This window comes from Pogona vitticeps, chromosome 1 (assembly GCF_051106095.1).
Source record: "Pogona vitticeps strain Pit_001003342236 chromosome 1, PviZW2.1, whole genome shotgun sequence".
Taxonomy (NCBI): domain Eukaryota; kingdom Metazoa; phylum Chordata; class Lepidosauria; order Squamata; family Agamidae; genus Pogona; species Pogona vitticeps.
In genome coordinates this window covers 271,489,267-271,510,235 of record NC_135783.1, presented here as the reverse complement: position 1 = coordinate 271,510,235, position 20,969 = coordinate 271,489,267, and the positions used below count along the sequence as shown (strand labels likewise).

Genomic DNA, 20,969 nt, shown 5'->3' with positions numbered 1-20,969 from the left:
TTTGAGCCAGACATCCTGGAGAGTGAAGTCAAGTGGGCCTTAGAAAGCCTGGCTAACAACAAGGCAAGTGGAGGTGATGACATTCCAGTTGAATTATTTAAAATCTTAAAAGATGATGCTGTGAAGGTGATACATTCAATATGCCAGCAAGTTTGGAAAACTCAACAGTGGCCAGAGGATTGGATAAGATCAGTCTACATCCCAATCCCAAAGAAAGGCAGTGCCAAAGAATGCTCCAACTACCGTACAATTGCACTCATTTCACACGCTAGCAAGGTTATGCTCAAAATCCTCCAAGGTAGGCTTCAGCAGTATGTGGACTGAGAACTCCCAGAAGTATAAGCTGGATTCCGAAAGGGCAGAGGAACTAGAGACCAAATTGCTAACATGCACTGGATTATGGAGAAAGCCAGAGAGTTCCAGAAAAATATTTACTTCTGCTTCATTGACTATGCAAAAGCCTTTGACTGTGTGGACCACAGCAAACTATGGCAAGTCCTTAAAGAAATGGGAGTGCCTGACCACCTTATCTATCTCCTGAGAAACCTATATATGGGACAGGAAGCAAGAGTTAGAACTGGATATGGAACAACTGATTGGTTCAAAATTGGGAAAGGAGTACGACAAGGCTGTATATTGTCCCCCGGCTTATTTAACCTATATGCAGAATACATCATGCGGAAGGCTGGACTGGAGGAATCCCAAACTGGAATTAAGATTGCCGGAAGAAATATTAACAACCTCCGATATGCAGATGATAACACTCTGTTGGCAGAAAGTGAGGAGGAATTAAAGAATCTTGTAATGAGGGTGAAAGAGGAGAGTGCAAAAAATGTTCTGAAGCTCAACATCAAAAAGATTAAGATCATGGCCACTGGTCCCATCACCTCCTGGGAAATAGAAGGGGAAATAGAAGGGGAAGATATGGAGGCAGTGACAGACTTTAGTTTCTTGAGCTCCATGATCACTGCAGATATAGACAGCAGAAACGAAATTAAAAGACGCCTGCTTCTTGGGAGGAAAGCGATGACAAATCTTGACAGCATCTTGAAAAGCAGAGACATCACCTTGCCAACAAAAGTCCAAATAGTCAAAGCTAGGGTTTTTCCTGTAGTGATGTACGGGAGTGAGAGCTGGACCATAAAGAAAGCAGACCGCCGAAGAATTGATGCCTTTGAATTGTGGTGCTGGAGGAGGTTCTTGAGAGTCCCCCTGGACTGCAAGGAGAACAAACTTATAAATTCTAAAGGAAATCAACCCTGAGTGTTCACTGGAAGGACAGATCCTGAAGCTGAGGTTCCAATACTTTGGCCATCTCATGAGAAGAGAAGACCTTGATGTTAGGAAAGTGTGAAGGCAAGAGGAGAAGGGGACGACCGAGGATGAGATGGCTGGACAGTGTCTGCGAAGCAACCAACATGAAATTGACACAACTCCGGGAGGCAGTGGAAGATAGGAGGGCCTGGCGTGCTCTGGTCCATGGGGTCACGAAGAGTCGGGCACGACTAAACGACTAGACGACGAGAAACATTGATTGATTGATTGATTGATTGATTGATTGATTTGATTTGATTTGATTTGATTTGATTTGATTTGATTTATACCCCACCCATCTGGCCTAAAAGGCCACTCTAGGTGGCTTCCAGTGAAAACAATAAAATAATACAAAGAGTTACATAAATCATAATTATAACATGCACAATACAAAAATAGAACTAAAATAAATAAAGGAGAACAAGAGAAAATCAAGTGTTAGCTGGAGGGAAGGCCTGAGTATATAGCCATGTTTTTAATTGCCTTTTAAAGGTGCCCAAAGTGGGGGCTGTGCGAATCTCATGAGGGAGATTATTCCAGAGGCGAGGAGCCACCGCCGAGAAGGCCCGGTTTCGTGTCTTTTCCTTCCAGGCCTCTCTTGGCGTCAGGCTCCTCAGCCTCACCTCCAGGCTTGCACGGGTGATCCGGGTAGATCTTGGTGGGAGCAGGTGTGCCGCCAAATATCGAGGTCCTAAACCATTTAGGGCCTTATAAGTGAGCATTAAAACTTTAAAGTCGATGCGGAAACGAATAGGCAGCCAATGCAGCATGGCCAGCGTGGGAGAAATGTGCTGGTATTTTCTCACTCCACTGAGGAGTCTGGCTGCTGCATTCTGTACCACTTGAAGTTTCCGCATCAGCCTCAAAGGCAGCCCCATGTAGAGCGTGTTACAGTAGTGTAATCTTGAGATTACGAGCGCGTGGACCAAGGTAGTGAGCGCCCCCGTGTCGAGATAGGGCTGCAGCCGGGCGATCTGCCAAAGGTGGAAGAAGGCGGTACGGATTACCGACACCACCTCTGTTTCCATGGTGAGCGTCGGGTCCAGATGTACCCCGAGGCTGCGGACCCCACTCTTTGTGGCCAGGGTCACTCCCCCAAATGTGAGAGAGTCACCCAAGCCGCCGACCACGGGGCCACCCACCCTCAGAACTTCCGTCTTGTCCGGGTTCAGCCTTAGCCCGTTTTCCCGCATCCATTGCAGTACGGTCTCCAGGCAGCGCCGGAGGGACAGGACAGCATCACCTGCAGTTGGTGAAAAGGAGATGTAGAGCTGGGTGTATAAAACATCATAAAATATAATTATATAAAATTGTCATTATAATTATCAAAATATGTCATAAAACAATCACATGATTAAATCAACAAACTAGAAGTTCAAGATGGAGGAAAAAGAAAACTAAAGAGAAAGAAGAATAAAGTGTTGACTGGAAGGAAGGCCTGCCTAAAGATCCAAGTCTTTAAATGACTCTTTACACTCAGTGAGGGTGCGAGGGTGATCTCCAGCGGCAAGGTGTTCCATAGTCGAGGGGCCACTGCCAAGAAGGCCCAGTTTCTTGTTCTTTCTTTCCAGGCCTCTCTCGGCATTAGGCCCCTCAGCCGTGTATCGAGGTCCTAAACTGTTTAGGGCTTTATAAAGCTGGAAATGGTGCTACTGTTGCCATTTTCCTTCCACAAAATGCAGTTTTTAAATCGTCGTTGGTCGAGTTAGGAGAAGCAAGCAGGGAAAATGGCAATATAGTTGTTGTTGTTGTATCTCCCAACATGTTGGCTTGTGTAAGTTACCAGCAGAAGCCCTCGACAAGCAGCTTTTTTGCCTCGCGGCAGCTTCTCAGCTCTTTCCCAGCTGGAACTTCAAATACACCGCCTTGTTCTTCCAAGCCCCCCCCAATGCTTTTGGAGCTTCACAGAGTCCTCCCGCAACCACAGATGACTCAGCAGTCCTCTGACGGTTGCTGGACTCCAACTCCAACCAGGCTCCTGACCCAGCAATTTCCAGCGGTGTTTGTGATGTTTCGGGACCGCTCGATGTCACTCTGAGCTCCAGTAAACGGTCACTGCCGGCTCCACACACTGAGCTCCAGCGTCAGTCTCCATCTCCACAATCACCCAAATTCGCCTCACCGCTCGTCTCCGCAGCTCGAATTCACAGGGCAAGCTCCTAAGCCTCCAAACAATCTCCCCCTCGCCACCACAATGTAACCAAGTCAGGCAAATAGAGAAACCTATGGAGCGAGTAGGACAAAATAAAGCAGAACAGGACAGAAGAAAAAAATAAAAGAAAAAGACAAACTGGTGCGGTGGTGAAAACGCTACCCGCCCACCACCGGCGCCATCTTTACCCTATATTATATACTATATAAGCCATCATATGGTTTTAAGGTGAGAAAGGTTCTGCAGTGGTTTATCATTGCCACTTCTGTGCAGTATGATTTATTTACATCGTACTAACAAAAGTTTGCTTCAGTATCACTGATGTTATCAGCGAAAGATCCTCTGCCAGTTTCACCTTCAGCAACTACTGGTGCCCAGTAGCTGCCCTCCAGATGTTCTCTACCCTCATCACCATTTGGAAGTATCCATTCTTCTGCTGATGCAGCTGTTAGTCCTGAAGAGGATGATGAATATTAGTTTGTTGCCTCAGCTGTGACCTTGGGTGACCTTGTGAGAAGTCCACATTCGTAATGGAGTGTACTTATCATGACACCATTGCTCTCAGATTCTCTGACACAAACAACTTCTTCAGATAGGAGAGAGGGTGGAGCAACGGGCAGCAAGAACAGGGGAATTCTCAGGGCTCTGAGAACCCCTGGGTTTATTCCGAGTCAGTGGACCCCCCAAGAAAGGGGGTCACAGGACAATTGGGACCGTAGCAGGGGAGCTGGAGATGCCGAAGAAGCCAGACTGCAATCTGCTTTTTCGGAGGAGTTTCCTCAATTGCAACTGACTCGTGAAGTCGCCGTGATGAATTGGTGCGTAGCTGCTCGGAGAAGGGGGAGAAAGGAAGATTTATGATCTGACTGCATGAACAGAAGTTGTTCGGCTATTTTTACGGCAAGTAACAGACCAGATGTTCTGTTTCTCTCTGGGAAGTTTGATTGTGGAGACGATCTCTTAAGCGGCAGAGGATCTTGGCAAACTTTGGAGGTTTTTCTTACTACGCCATAATTTGGTTAGAACTGAGAAAGTGAAACTTAACTGTCCTTTCCACCCTAACCCCCCCCCCCCCAAGCTTTGGCTTTTTATAAATTAGAAGCTTGAGAATCTTGAATGACTATGAACAACTTAAATTTATGGAACTTTACTTTGAGCCATAAAGGAGGATTATATATCAAATAGTCACTTTTATGACCAGAGTGTTTTCCACAAGATTCTGAATCAGTTTTGGCCAAGGAGCAAGGAGGGAAAGCTGAGCAACTTCGTCTGTCTGACTCTAATGGTTTTTGGATGAAAATTTAAGGGCGAAACTCATCTTTGGGATTTTAAAATGGAAACTGATCTGATATGTTGTCTTCAGGAATTTCAATCTAATCTTATCAATCATCTTAAGCTCAAATTTCAGAACTGGAGACAGATATTAAAGCAATACTTCTTGGCTTGGACACTATGATAGAGACAGGAGACAGACAGCATCTTCTGAATCAGCTGAACAACTATCATCGCCAGAGGGAGAGACCACTGTTCCTGAGGAGGAGACGGGAGATAAAACGATTGACTGCTCTGAATTGATCGAACAACGGCCTCCGGAGAGGCAGAGAGAGACTTTTTTTTAAAAAAAGCAGAATGAAATGCTTAAAAATGAGGAAAGGAGGGGCGGGGACAAGGTGGGAGAGTACATGGATTTTATCCTGATGGAAAATAATGTTAAAGGGAAGACATGGGTGAATTTAGAGGCAGAAATTTATGATGAGAGGTCAAATAGATCTGTGTTGCTTGGAAATCAAGATATGGATTATATTGAGAGGAAATTAGTAAATCGCATAGAAAGTGTCTTAATGAAATTTTATAGATGGCATTTTAAAACAGGTAAAAGGGGAGTAAGAAATTAATCTTGGAAGTTTGATACTGGAGTCAAGAAGCAAAAGTGAAAAGGGTGGAAAGTAACCTGGGGATTAAATGATAAAATTTCTTGGTCCTGAGAGATATATATTGACACAGAAAGCAGTATGAGTAATTACATTATGAGCAATTTTGGCTAGGTGGGAAGCTAAAAGGTAGATAAATATATGTAGCTATAAATTTAATAAAGGTTAATGAAGAAGAAGAAGAATATTAGATGCTTTGGCTCTTATGGTTTATATATAGAGCTTAAATATGAGTGAATCACTATATTGATTATATAGACAAGATTAGATTTACAATGTCTTTTTACCTGTAAAAGTGGGGATCTTTCAGAAATGTATTGAGCTGGCCTAGAGCTTCTGTGTGGGGAAGTGTGTATGGCTAAGCTATCTTTATGATGAAATTAGAATTGCTTATGATGAGTACTGGTTAGAGGTGTACGCAGGTGAAAGAATATATAGAGACTTTATAGATAGCACTTTAAAAGCCAGTAAAAAGAATGAAAGAAATGAATTCCTAGATTCACAAGGCTTTAAATAATTAAAAATCCCTGGTTTATACATGGAGCAAAGAAATATAATAAAAATTGGGAAGTTACTTGCTGAATGTCTTAAATGGTTGATAAGTATAGATAATGCTTAAATTAGATTACATATTCTGATCACAATTGTTTAGAAGGTATTGATGATGAGTTAGAAACATGAAGTAAATTGTGAACTATAGTTGGTCTATGCAACTAAGAATGGCTTGAATATAAGATCAATACAGCTTTAAAGTTTATATATTAGACAATTTAAGTATGTTAATCTTTAGGGTTTATGTAGTCAGAATTATATATTAAATGGATATGGCTTAAAGATGCTTAGTAGGGCAATATGGTTTATGTAGTTAGGTTTATATGTTAGATGGATATATTCTCTCCACATACAGTACATGTTTTGTGTTTGTTTTGTATGTTTGTCTGTGTTTAATTTAAAAAAACAAAAAACCCCAACTTCTTCAGATACATGGAGCATAATGGTTAAGTGTATATCCAATTAGTGGAAAGGAATCTATCTTTTGTTAAAATAAGAAACTCCCTTTATTTTATTTATTTATTTATTTATTTATTCAATTTATATCCCGCCTATCAATTACGACCACTCTAGGTGGCTTACAACACAACTACAAAAACATATATAAAAATAGTTTTACACAATTAGAAAAATTCTACAAGATGGAAAGGAAACAGAATAAATCGTAATAGAAAAGAGAGGGAAGAAAATCAAAAATTAACTGGAGGAGAAGGCCTGCCTAAACATCCATATTTTCAGTTGTTTTTTTAAAATACCCAGCAAAGGAGCCGTGCGAATCTTCGGAGGCAGATTGTCCCTTGGGTTAGTATGTATTGTGTGTGTTTATTTTGTAGTCTTTAAAATAAATAAATAAAAAAGAAACTCCCAGTAGCCCAAGTTTAATTGTAATCATAAAGGTATTTATATATGTGACTCTGCACAGAGCAGTAAATGCTGAAATCACTGTTTCTCCGTAGTATCTGTAAATACACACTAATGGGTTAATCCACAATTTCTGATATTGTATTCAACAAGAGCATTTCTTGTTTAAAGATTATATATATTGTACGTATATGATTTCTTATATATTTTTTGTCTGCCTCCAAAATTGATTTACTCTGTCATTTATCCACCACCAATACAGAAGAGAGTCCGAAGTTGCTGACAATATTGCGACCTGAATTAATCTCTAACACCCTTTTTGCCAGTTTTGAAGTGCCATTTATAGAACATCTTTAAAACATTTTCTCTCAAATTTACTGATTTAATCCATCTATAATTATCATTCCACATTCAAATCCAATCATGTACAGTGGTGCTTTGACTTACGAACTTAATCCATATTGGAACGGTGGCCATAAGTAAAAATGTTCGTAAGTTAAAGCACCATTTCCCATAGGAATGCATTGAAAACCGATTAATCCGTTCTGGTCGAAGAAAAAAATACAAAAAAAATTTAAAATAAAATACAGCAAATCCCATGCTGCGACTGCAAAAAAACAAAAACAAAAACCAAACAAATCCAAAAATAAACATTGGAGCAAGTCCCACACTGGGATTGTGCACGCACGCACGTGCACACACACACACACACACAGACAACGAAGCACAGAAACATACCCCCCCAGCCCAAACCTACCATCCAAAACCCACCCAGAATAACTTTTTTAAGAGAAAAAAGCAGCACTTTACCAGTCCGAAGCCTCCCAGGGGTCCTCTGCCACTGCCGATCGCCACCTTCGGAGGTCTCCCAGGGCTGCTCCACCACCATGGGAGACCTCCTGGGGGTCCCCACCACCACCAATTGCCGCCTTCAGGCTTTCCTGGGGTGGGGTTGACCTTCAGGCTTTCCTGGGGTGGGGAAGCCCTCCCCTGGTAGGCCCTGGTCTACCAGGGGAGGGCTTCTCCTGGTAGGCCCAGTCTACCCCCCCGGGAATGCCTGAAGGCGGTGATTGGCGGCACCAGAAGCCTGAGAGGCTGAGCCTTCCTTTCCCTAATCGTTGGGGCAAAAGAGCTACAAAGAAGCAGCCTCTTCACCACCAACAGTTAGGTTTTTTGAATTTCCCGCCTTTTCCCCCTGCCTTTTTCTGTTCACAGGTCTAAGTTACAGCCTCAAGTCAAAGCAAAATTTTGCAGCCGGAGCTGTTCGTAAATCAAAATGTTTGTAGGTCAGGGCGCTCGTAAGTCAAGGCACCACTTTACAGTAGTGCCTCACTTAGCAATGTTAATCCATTCCGGAAAAAACATCGCTAAGTGATTTAATCGCTAAGTGATATTAAAAAGCCGATAGAAACATATTTAAACACGTTTAATACATTCCTATGGGCTAAAAACTTACCTTAAAGTGAAATTCCTCCATAGCGGCAGCCATTTTGTTTTTGTGGCAGCCATTTTGGAACTGCCGATCAGCTGTTTAAAAAGTTCGCTTTGCCATGATCGCTTCCCCGCGATCATCGCAAAGCGAATTTTAGCCATAGGGGACATTGCTAAGCGATCGCTCCAGCGATGGCCAAAAGTCCATCGCAAAGTGATTTCTTCGCTCAATGGAGCGATAGCTAAGCGAGGCACCACTGTATATCTAAATTGTAGCCAAGATTTTTTACCCCTTCCATCATCACTGCCTTCAGCCTGTCTTTCTCTAAATTCTCTTCTAAAACACAAATGTACATTTTTCAGTAATCTTCTCATAAGTATAAAGCCACAACTCAGCCACCTGGGCCTTCCTCTCATTAAAGCCCATCATTTTATCTTCCTTCGATCTTGGTTCTTAAGTCTCTTTTTCTGCTGCTCCCACTGCTCTAGTGAAATGATCTTCCTTCTGCATATTCCTTTCCAAATCCTCTTTAAATCCTGAAGTTGTCACTTTAGCATCTGGGTTTTAATCTGATCCTTAAATTGATTGATACTGTTCATTTGAAACTCCTGTATATACAGTAGTTCATAAAATAATCTTGCATTATTAATTTTGATGGACTTGTACATTGACTAAAGGCTGTCATTTCTGCTTCTTGAATATACTGTAGATTTATTGTAAAATAACACTTTCCACTGAAAAGTAAAAGAAGCCAGCTTTTAGAAGGTTCAGATATTTTGATATTTCTTCTTATAATCCACCAGGCCCGTCTCTGCTTCTGTTTTCTCTCCAATTCACGCCACGTCCACCAAGTCTGTTTTTCCCTCTTCCTGTATTCCACATTCAGTTAGGAGCCATAAAACAGTGAAACCATAAACCAGTCTGTGTTAAATGAGTCAGTTCAAGCCCAAACTCCCACTTAAAACAACCAATTGTAAATCCAGTTTTTGCCAGGGGCAGTTTTGATTTATAATCCACCATTCGCAGCTCACACCAAGGCCACTTGGGGGGATTTTCCCCTTTTTGTCTATCCACACCCAGAATTCTCCCCCAAGTGCCTCTGTTAAACACTCTGTTTAAGCACTCCAATCTTAAACCTCTGGTATTATGGTGTAATGGTCTATACCATCGAGGGAGGACAGGGGGATGAGAAAGTGATCTTTGTCCATGTCTTCTAACTTTAGTTTCTCTTTCAAGTGTGACAGTTAAAAATTTGCCGATGTTTCAGGGATACGTTAACAAAACCATTTAGAAAATTGAATTCTCCATTTGATTCCAAGGAGAGATTGAGTAACAACTAATTTATCTCTTAATTACCCCAATTTAGCTGGCTTCTGTTCTTGGGTTTTTGTGGGGGTTTTTTATTCTCTTTATTGCTCCTTCACTGCTTTTGTTTATTTCTACTCAGCTTTTGAGTCAGGAGCTTGAGTTGGATCTGTGCTTGCTGATGCTAAATAAAAGGCTAGTTACTCACAGTTCATGCAGTCAAGCAAGAACCTTCTTCACACTTCCCACCTTGGCAAAGTTAGGCAGCTAATTCACCCAAAATGGCGTCTCCCAGGCCAGATGCTTTGAGGAAAACTCTCACAAAGACAGATTGCTGTCTGGATTCAGAGTTTTTCCAGCTCTCCTTCGCAAGACCACTCTCCTGTAGATCTTTCCCCCCCTTCCACTGCTGGGAAGGTCTGCTGACCCGGAGTTTACACAGGGATCCCCAGAGCACTGGGAATTCCCTCTGTTCGTGCTGTTGTTGCTCTGCCTCCTCCGCTTGGCTTGAGTATTGAACGTTAGCAACAGTGGCACTTTATGTTTTCTTTGTTACTGTGATTGCATTTCCATGATAGTACCTTGCATCATTGCTACCTGAATATAACAGTATGTTCAGTATCTATCTACAGTGGTGCCTTGCTTAACAACGATAATCCGTTCCAGGAAAATCGCTGTTAAGCGAAAACATCGTAAACCGAAAATAAAAACCCCATTGAAACGCATTGAAATGCATTTAATGCATTCCAATGGGGTAAAAACTCACCGTCCAGCAAAGATCCTCCATACGGCGGCCATTTTCGCTGCCTGTATAGCGAGGAATCCGTCCCTAAACTCAGCGGGGAGCCATTTTAATCAGCCAGTGGCCATTTTGAAACCGCCGATCAGCTGTTCAAAAAACATCATTTTGTGAAGAATCGGTTCCCAAAGCAGGGAACCAATCATCGCAAAGCGAAATTCACCCATTCAGACCATCGTTTTGCGATCGCAATTGCGATCGCAAAAAGATCGTCATTAAGCGGATTCGTCAATATGGGGTGAAATTGTAAAGCGAGGCACCACTGTACATTTGTCCAGATCCTAGCCAACAAAACTTCACCTACTTCAAGCATCTGAATGTTCACTCTCGTTTCTTTGTCCTACAGCTTTTTTGTGATCTATACACACTGTGTACATTCCTGAATCTTACTCAGACTGTAATTCCAGAGATTCTGTGCAGCCTCTGGGCAATTTAAAGCCTACCAGAGACTGAGGACCTTCTTTTGATTTTGTCTAGTCATGATGGGTGAACCTAAAAAGACAGAATTTGTGGTTGTCTCTCGCATTCCACGTCAATGTTGGTAGCACATTGTGGTGGTCACCATTGTGCCCACAGTCTTATCTGCCAAAGCCTAACTGGCATCCTTTGTCTTTGGACTCTGATTGGTACTGCCATTGTTGCCTGAGTCAGCTGGGGCTTAAACGCAACTTAGTTCCTGGTCAGGGCCTTCCACTCTGCTTTTTTATTTAAAATCTGTTAAATAAACAGTGCCTGATACTCAGTGTGGCTGAGGTACACAGGGGTGCTACTTGACAAAGTCTGTGTAGAACCCTCTGTGTCAGCCTTTGCCAGAAAAGTTTCCCTAAGTACCATCTTGAAGTTAGCATCTTCTTTATTGCCTACATTTACTGTTAGTATTGAAAATGGTAATTTGTCCAGAAGTTTGTTTTTTAAAAAAACGATATTTATTCCAAACTCTGAAATGCATGGGTTATACAATGCTAGGGCTTTGCATCTGCCATCCTGCACCACTATAGTTAAATGTCTATCTTTTTCTGTTTTTCCCCCCACAGAATATGAGTTAACTCAAGGATGGCCAGTAGATGCTCAGGTTTCACTTGGAGATATGGCCTGGAATCACAGTAAGATATGGGAATCTGGGTATCATAAAAAGAAGTAGTTATGTGATAATAATGTCTTAACAGAGCATCAATGATTCATCTGTTCTACCTATTCCCTGGAATGTACAGCTAGATACATTTAGAATACCAAAATCACGCATATGGACAACTGGGTAAAAATATTTTAAATAAATCAATCCATCATCCTGGCTACAGCCTGCTACCTCCAGTTACTAACAGTTTGATTATCCTAATACTGTGTTAATAAATGAATCTATTGGTTCATTGTTTATTATCTGTATCCTCACCTGGCCAAGGATCTTACCACTGTAGGGTAATACATAAATATAGAGGACATGTGTTTCCACTCCTTGCATCTGAAGATTTTGATCCACAAACGCTCACTCTGAAACAAGTTTATTATTCTTTAAAGTGCCTCTGTATTTTATCTTTGTCTTTTTCCCCCTTTTCCCTTCCCTTTCCCCCCTTGAGATTTGGGTACATGCTGAAACAGACCAACATGGCTACTTGTTTGTTATTTTCTGTCCCAAATCTGCACTGAATTTCATAGCATAATACAGTTCCATTATATGGCTGGTTGGGCAGACTCTCCACACTCACACTGCGTAGTTGTATAAATCCTCTTACCCTGTTATGCTGGCATTGTACAGTGTAACTTTTTGAGGCAAATTGCCATAGGCATTATCAGCTGCACACTGAGCTGTGCAATACATAGTGATTTCTTAACTTGCAGGAATTTGTCTTTAAAGATTATTATACTTATGCAGTAGGATTTTGGCCAACGTCTTGCCCAGGTATTAACTTTTTTTTCTGTGTGTAAAAAAGCCAATTATCCCCTTGTTCATTTTCACTGCCCTTTTTCAGAACTTCCACAAATGTTAGGGTCATTTACATTGTTCAGAATATTTCACCTAAACTTATTTACATCTTTTGCAATGTAGACAGTATTACCTTGAATCAACATTTCTAACGATCTGGAGCATGGTACAGTGGGGTCTCGACATACAAACTTAATCCGTATTGGAAGGCAGTTTGTAAGTCGAAAAGTTTGTAAGTCGAATCAGCATTTCCCATAGGAATGCACTATAAACCAGTTAATCTGTTCCGGCTGTTTTTGGTTCTTAGGTTGAGGGGCATTTCCCATAGGAACTAAGGCAAAGCCGGTTAATCCGTTCCTACCACTAGGGGCAGAATTTCTTTCTTTTTTTCCTTTTAATCTAAGATGACTTAGGTTTAAAAAAAAGGAAAGAAATGAGGGAGAGAAGGAGGGAACAGACACCTTTTCAACAGAACACCATGAAAAGCACATTTTCAGCCAAGACAAGTACCTTCTGGAAAAACCAAGCACCTTTCAGACAACAGATCACCTTGAAAAGCACCTTTTAAATCAAGACAAGCCAATACAAGCACCTTTTGGGGAAAGGGGGGGCAGCAAAGGAGGGAGGGAACATCTTTTAAAAATCCAAAAATCAAAAATTAAAAAAGCGCCAAAAAATAAAAATACAGTCCGTACCGCACTGTACCAGGCAATACCAGCAGTACCAGGCAGTACCAGGCAGTCTGAAGACTGTCTCCAAATCCACTCTCAAAACACTGGGAAGAGCGAGGAAGTAGATAAGCACCCTCTTCACTGGCCAACGGTTAACTGAAAGTTCAAACTTCATGCTTTCCCCACCTCAAACACGTTTTTTTTTGGTTTGTAACTCGAATCTAAGTGTGCAAGTTGAGTCAATATTTTTCTGTCAGAGTGGTTTGTAAGTCGAAATGTTTGTAACTCGAGCCGTTTGTAAGTCGAGGGTTGACTGTAGTTGCTTCCCTTGATTTGATACATTGGTAGCTTTTCATTTGATAAAATAACTGGTTAGTAGTACAAAATGCACTCTAGCTGCTTCTCATTGGATATATAGAGTTCTAACCATGCAGATAGATTCAGGGAGGAAAATACTGGGGTGATATCCAAGTAAAAATGTATTGGAGCCTACATAAGCAAATGTTTTGCTGTAGTTTCTCTGTAGCTTTCTGAGACCTGCCATCCTCACCTCCAGTGCAGCTTGTGGCCCAAGGAACTCTTACCAATAATTCTATTGGCTTCATGTTGCTGCCTATAGTGCTTTTTGTTGAGATGGAAGCTTTTAGTAATGGTTTCTTGTCACCAGCCTCCCACACCACAGGGGGCTGAGTTTCTGTCACTAGTCCCATGGCAATAGTCAGTTTGGTACTGACCTAGTGACCAGAAAGCCTAGTCAGAGAGTGGGCTTGGAGCCCCTTAGTGAGGGATGATAGAAGTAGCTGGCAGTGAGTGTTGGCTGCTTTCTTGTTCATCATAAAGTTACCTCCTTCTTTCCCACTGGTGTTCATGTTGCCAGGATTTCAGCTACGTAGGGGTGGGTGCCACTGCACCCACTAGGTGTCTTAGGCACCACAAAGTTGTTGGCAGAGTAGTTGGCTCTGGAACTGGAGTGGGTATAGGCCTTCGTCTTTGGCCTCTGCTACTCAGTGCTGGGAAACTGCCTGGAGACTACCAGAAAATGTCCTCCAACATGCAAGTCAGCTCAGCCACCACACAAAGGATGGGCTTCAACACTGAGCCCCGGGTTTCTTCTTCCTCCATGGACCCCCTGCCTGATGTCTTTGGTCCAGAAAACCATAAAGCCTCCTCCCTGTCCTTTTAATGCCGGTCCAGCACCCACATCTTGCTCTTACAGGTGCTGTTTGTCACTACCCTCCCTGGAGACATCTGCGCTTCCCTTCCCCATCCTCCTTGGGGATGCAGAGCAGCTGCTTCACCCAAACTCTTGGTGGTGGGGTGGGCAGACAGCTTGCCTGGGGAACTGGCAGTAACCCCCTCACAAGCTGCAATGGGAAAAAGAGTTGTGAAGATTTCTCATGAAATTTAATACACTTCCCATTTTTGTGATCTTAACTGTGTCAACAAAGCTACTCCAGAGAAAATGGTATATGGACAGATTGATATGGGGTGTGTGTGTGTGCACGTGCATATATATACTGATACATATATAAGTTTTCAGATACCGTGTGTGTGTGTGTGTGTGTGTGTGTGTGTGTGTGTGTGTGTGTGTGTGTGTGTGTGTGTGTGTGTGTGTGTGTGTCAGATGTGTGTGTGTATATATATATATATATATATCAGAAAACCTATATATATATATATATATATATATATATATATATATATCAGATATATATATATATATATATATATATATATATATATATATATATATATATATATATATATATATATATATATATATATATATATATATATATATATATATATATATATATATATATATATATATATATATATATATATATATATACAGTGGTGCCTCGCATAACGTTTGCTTCGTTTAACGTTTTTTTCGCTTAACGTTTATTTTTTCAGAGTCAGATTGTGCTTCGTATAACGTTTTTCCCTATGGGCGATTTTCACATAGCGATTTTGGGACCATGCTTCGCTTAACGTTTTTGGTTTTAGGTCCCCTGCTTCACTTAACGATGTTCATTTTTTCAATTACAAAAGTGTCTTAACATGTTGAAAAATGGTTTTAAATGCTTGGAATTGTTAGTGCACCTTCTAAAATGTATGCATACTTAATTTGGTGTTGATCTGACTTTTCGTTAATGTTTTGTGAATTTTTTTCTCCCCCATAGGAAACAATGGAGCTGTCAGATTTTGACAGCTGTCAAAAGTTGGGGGGAAAAAAATTCACCATAAATTAACGAAAAGTCAGATCAAAGCCAAATTAACTTTTGCATCCGTTTTAGAGGGTGCAGAAGCTAATCCAAGCATTTAAAACCATTTTTGACCCTTTTATGACACACTTAAATTTGCAAAAATTGACTTCGCAAAGCCATTGAAATGTATTGAGTCGGCTTCAATACATTCCAATGGAGGAAACATTGTATCGTTTAACAATGTTTCCTATGGGTTTTTTTGCTTAAGGACGCCAATCCGTGCCTATTGGAACGGATTAACCGGTTTCCAATGCATTCCTATGGGAAATGGTGTTTCGCATAAAGTTTTTTTCGCATAAGGTTTTTTTTTGGAACCAATTAAAAACGTTATGCGAGGCACCACTGTATATCAGATATATATATCTGATATATATATATATATCAGAAAACCTATATATCAGGTTTCAGAATTATAAGGAATACCCAGAATCTAACAGAATCATTTCACAGTGTAAGTGAAGGAGCATAAATTTCAGTGATGACTTACTGCTAGTTAAGAAGGTGTTGTTTGCATTATTTGATACATACCAGCTCATGCAACTGGTGTGCAACAGGATATACAACTGCCTTTGGCTTCTGAGATTGTAGCTGATAAGCTGAAACCAACAACTGTTAAAGAAAAGGCCAGTTTAGGTACTCCAGATATGAGATACTGGGTCAGAAGTTTGTGTCTGCCGTGCTTCTCCTGTAGAACTAGTTGTGAACTTCCTTCTTAAAATGCTGTATCTTGAGTGTTTTTTCAAATTAGAAATTTTTCACCATAATATTATTCTGAAAATAGTTTACTTTTCTAGATTTGATCTAAGAGCTGATATAAAAAGCTCATATTCCCACTATCTAAAGAGCTTTTATTAAAGTTGTTACATTCCATTGCAACAGATGACCGAAGCTACTCTCTCACATGTCGCTGTGGTGGAAAATACATTGTCACTGAAAATGAAGCTGAAGATAATTCCCTAGTATGCTGTGACACTTGTTCATTATCTGTAGAGATTATTCAATGACATAACCATCTATTTCATTCAAGTATGCAGGAAATGCAAAAAATGTAAGTAACTGTCCAGCCTAAGTTTACAGTAATACAAAATCACAAATGTTAATAATCAAGTGTTTCAGTTTTATATGAGAGCTGAAATTCAGAGCAAATGATGCTGTTAATGATGTTGTTTTAACTTGAGCTGTCCCTGTCCTAGTCTATAATATTTAAGTACCAATGGCTCAATCTGGTTGCTAGTATCAGTGGGATTTACAGAAGTATAAAATTCAGCAGTTGATTCTTTGAGTCTTATGCTAATTTCGACCAGCAATTAGATTTAGGCCTATTTGCTTACTTTCAAAAATTTCTTGTTTTGGAGTAAAGGATTACTCTTTCTAAGAATACTGCACTGTGTAACCAAGAAGAAATTGTTGTTGGAATATGAACTTTAAGCTTGAAAAATGGCCTCTTGAAAACAGACGTTGCAATTTTTAAACAAAAGTAATGCAGTATATACTGTATTTTTCGCACCATAAGACGCACTTTTTTCCCACAAAACAGGGGGGGTGGAAAGTCTGCGCGTCTTATGGAGCGACGAAAACAGATTCTATTTTCCTGTTTTCTTCTCCTAAAAAGTTGGTGCATCTTATGGAAAGGTGCGTCTTATGGAGCGAAAAATACGGTAATAATCATTCCTATAAAGTGGGAAGCAGTATAATTCATTTGGGATATGTGTGTACAAATCTGCTGTATCTAATTGGGAAGCAGGATAAAGTAGGGAAAGGCAATCTGGTTCCACCCAGATATTTTAAAGTACAACTGTAATCATCTTTGACCATTAGCCATGCTGACTGTGGCCTATAGAAGTATCTGGAGGGCATCAGATGCCTACATCTGTGCTAATATAGACTGATCCCCTCCCCCGGGCCATGAGCTGGATATTCATTTTACCAATCTCAGAAGGATGGAAAGCTACCTAAGCCCATTGGGATTGAACTCACCTTGTGAGTACTGTAGAGTCTTGGTTGCAGTACTTCAGTTTAACCACTGCACTATGAGGCTTCCACAGTATACCATTATATTTAAGAATAGCCCCAACAATAATGTCATGAATGTCTGCATTCAGAACTGTTGCTAGTTCCAATACTTGCAATTAGAACAAAACTGTGAGGAGAAAAGAAGGAGAAAGCTCGACATGTAGACACCGAAATAGTTTGTTTTCTTTAACTAACCATCATCAAGACCACCACCATCAACAATAATGAAAATAACTAAATTAAAGTATAATGCTGCAAGACTCTTAGAAAGTTTTAATATATGGGATAAATGAAGATTGCCTGCAACATATAATATTGTTTATTGTATAGAAAAATACATATTTTCCCCAGAGGTGATAAAGAAATGAGAATAAATAACTGGGCACAATTCACTTAATCGTTATAAATCCTGTGACTGTTGGGACTTGCACGTAGAAATCCAAAGTCAGTAAGAGGCCATAACTGTGAAAATAAAAATATATCAGTTAATTGACAGAGTTCTGGTTTATCAGGCAAAAACAAAATAAAAAAAATATTATTATTTAAAATTTTATTGGACTATAAATATATATTTGGATTTCTAAACAGCTTTTAACAAAGTCCCTCACCACAAGTTCTAGAGTCCACTTAGCAGATAGGTTCCTTTTTGAATCAGTAACTGGTCAAAGAAGAAAAGCAAGAGCATATGATTAAATGGGGGAGAAAGCAATGGACTCCATCAATGTGATTCTGTCTGTCTGCTGTGGAAGGGTGATGGGGACACCCTCCATCATGTATATGATTTGCTAGATGCAAGTGCAAAACAGCATAATTGCCTCCAGGTATATTCAGAATTCTTTTAAAAAACAGTGATGTAACTCCTTTGTAACAATATGGCTGAAATCCTGTCGCATAGTGTAGCAACTCACAACTAAGGGTAGGCCCATTTGAATCAATAGAACTTACTAAGAGTTGAGTACTCAAATTCCCACTGATTCCACAGTTGTAAAAAGGTAAAGTTAAATTTTCCCCTTGACATTTAGTCCAGTCGTGTCTGACTCTAGGGTGCGGTGCTCATCCCCGTCTCCCAAGCCGTAGAGCCAACGTTTGTCTGTAGACAGTTTCCGTGGTCATATGGCCAGCGCGACTAGACACAGAATGCCGTTACCTTCCCACTGTGGCGGTACCTATTTATCTACTCGCATTTACATGCTTTCGAACTGCAAGGATTGGAAGGAGCTGGGACAAGCGACAGGAGCTCACTCCGTCGTGTGGATTCGATCTTACAACTGCTGGTCTTTTGACCTTGCAGCACAGAGATATCTGCGGTTTAACTTGCAGTGCCACCACGTCCCTATAACAACAGCTGTACTTCAGTTCAACTTACTATGCTAAACAACCGGATTTCAACCACTGTTTTTCATATAACACTCATGAAATAGATATAGCTAGTCAAACATGTTAAGACTTTTCTGCTTGTATTGAGTAAGTTTTTACTTGGTTGGCCAATACTTTATACATCTTTAGACATAGTAGACAGTTTAGGAGTTTATGCTGTCCTGTATTATTTTAATATTCAATGGTTCATTAGTAGAAAATGAAAATCCCTATTAGTAGTATAAACTGTTAGATTAACACATTTTAAATTACAGGAAAGTACCTTAAAGCAAATGCGCCCTTTTATTAATCCATATGGAACAGGACCATAACACCTGGAATCTGTAGAATTCCTGAGATTATCACCTTCTAACCAAACATGTCCTTTAGGTACCTGAGAATCATCAAAATTAAAGAATAAGTATGTCACTGAAAAGAAATAATGCTGTTTCCACTAAAACAATTACACTGATTCTTCAACATGTGATAAATGAATAATTTTACATGTGCCTCAATCAGAGATAGAACTGAAAGAGGGGAATGCAAGTGTCTGTTCTTTCATGGTCTCCAAAAACACTGGTTTGCAACACAAAAAAACCCTCTAAATGAAGATGTAAGAGGTTAGGCCAATGTGACAGGGTCATTAATTTAATAGACTTCAAAAGAGGTCATTAGGATGTTGACTGAAAATCTGCCCTGCTGTCGCAGTAACAGCATGAACAGGGCAGCCACACACTCATCAACATCCTGGGGCCAGCACTAAGGCTAGACCTGTTAGTAAGCTTGTGATGAACCAAATGGTAATTGATTGTGACATCAATTACGAATAATCTCATCATTTTATCAGAGAGGGCTTGTCAAAGTTCTAATTAAGATCACAGTTCATTCTATGTGTAGGCAAGATCCACAACACATAATATTGCAATAATGACCATCACAAACTGGCAAGTCTCTGCTCATAATTTGAAAATTAATGATGGTGACCTTATCATATGACAGAAACCTTTTACTGTCTATATGGACTGTGCATGAGCTATATTACATGCCATAAGTTCCACCTTAAAGTACTGTAGCTCTGTAGTAACTGACACAGTAATACAGCCACAATGGTAACTAAACACATTTCAGAGGTGGATGCATTTGTCTAGCACGTACAAAAGTTCAAAATACACAAAACAGATAAATGTTTTACACTCTGGTAATAAATATCTTGCATTAGTAAAACAGGAAATAAACATGAATCCAAAGCTCAAAAGTGAAGAATCCCCACTGGACACAAGTGAACTGCCGGATAGCTCAGTAGTTTAGGCAGAGGTTGGGAGTTCAATTCCCCACTGTACCTCCTTGACAGGGGCTGTACTTTGTGATCCATAGGGTCCCTTTCAGTTCTGCAATTCTAAAATTATGACACTGGTTTCTTCCAAGTAAACATTATACAGTGGTGCCTTGCTTAACGGCGATAATCCAATCCAGGAAAATCGCCATTAAGCAAAAACAATGCAAAGCGAAAATTAAAAGCCCATTGAAACGCACTGAAAACCTTTCAATGTGTTCCAATGGGCTTAAAACTCACCGTCCAGCGTAGATCCTCCATATGGCGGCCATTTTCGCTGCCTGTATAGCGAGGAATCCGTCCCTAAACACAGCAGGGAGCCATTTTATTTACCCGGCGGCCATTTTGAAACCGCCAATCAGCTGTTGAAAAGTCATCGTTTTGCGAAGAATCGGTTCCCGAAGCAGGGAACCAATCATTGCAAAGCAAAATTCCCATTTAGACCATCGTTTTGCGATCGCAAAAAGATTGTTGTAAAGTTGTTTCGTCGTAACGCGGGGCAATCATAAAGCAAGGCACCACTGTATAGCAGAGATGAGTAATGGTTGATTCTCCAGTGTTGGACTGCAACTTCTATCAGCCCAACCAGCTGTTTGTGGTGAAGGATGGTGGGAATCACAGTCCCAACAACATCCGAAGGATCACACATTCTCTTTCATTCATAGGTAGGAGTGACCTATGTACAACCATGTTTTACATACAGCCCATGCACTTTTCACACCCATGTCCAGTCTTCAGGTGATAGAAATATTTTTTAAGATAGTCTTATGAAATATCACAGTGGTGTCTAGGTAGTACAGAGATCTTACCAGTTCCAACCCTGGAGTAAACAAAACAGTCAACTCAGATACCTTTTTGTCCTTAGAGTTCTACTCAAAAGTGAGGAGGGAGGTTTCAGGATTTTGAATTAATCAACATAATTTATTGCAGTAAGACGGTAATGAAGAAATACTGTATTGATCTGAATAGGGCCCCATCCTACTAACCTTTTGAGAGAGATCCAGGACAACAAAGCCAAAAGACTGTAACATCTTTTCACATTTCTTTTTTTAAAAATTG

General features: G+C 40.5%; 2 protein-coding genes across 10 annotated transcripts in view; one reads left to right on the top strand and one right to left on the bottom strand.

Annotated features, from left to right (window-relative positions):
* DNAJC24 (DnaJ heat shock protein family (Hsp40) member C24) overlaps window positions 1-20,969 on the top strand; it is a 110,504-nt gene that overhangs the window by 50,479 nt on the left and 39,056 nt on the right. For 3 of the 4 annotated variants that reach the window (XR_013540910.1, XM_072985855.2, XM_072985854.2), the window contains exons 4-5: window positions 11,381-11,449; window positions 16,088-16,256. Coding sequence is in view for 3 of the 4 variants with exons in the window: in XM_072985855.2 (XP_072841956.2) it covers window positions 11,381-11,449; window positions 16,088-16,212 (194 nt within the window). In the remaining variant the exon portion in view is untranslated. The remainder of the gene's footprint in view (window positions 1-11,380; window positions 11,450-16,087; window positions 16,257-20,969) is intronic. The other variant, XM_078384026.1, reaches the window with a different exon arrangement.
* The window catches only part of IMMP1L (inner mitochondrial membrane peptidase subunit 1), a 53,232-nt gene continuing 49,787 nt past the window's right edge, over window positions 17,525-20,969 (bottom strand). For 4 of the 6 annotated variants that reach the window (XR_012082452.2, XM_072985850.2, XM_020795619.3 and 1 more), the window contains 2 exons: window positions 18,861-18,971; window positions 17,525-17,683 (listed from right to left, as the gene is read on the bottom strand). Coding sequence is in view for 5 of the 6 variants with exons in the window: in XM_072985850.2 (XP_072841951.1) it covers window positions 17,615-17,683; window positions 18,861-18,971 (180 nt within the window). In the remaining variant the exon portion in view is untranslated. Of the gene's footprint in view, window positions 17,684-17,829; window positions 17,880-18,860; window positions 18,972-20,969 lie in introns of all 6 variants that reach the window. The other 2 variants (XM_072985851.2, XM_078384024.1) reach the window with 1 other exon arrangement.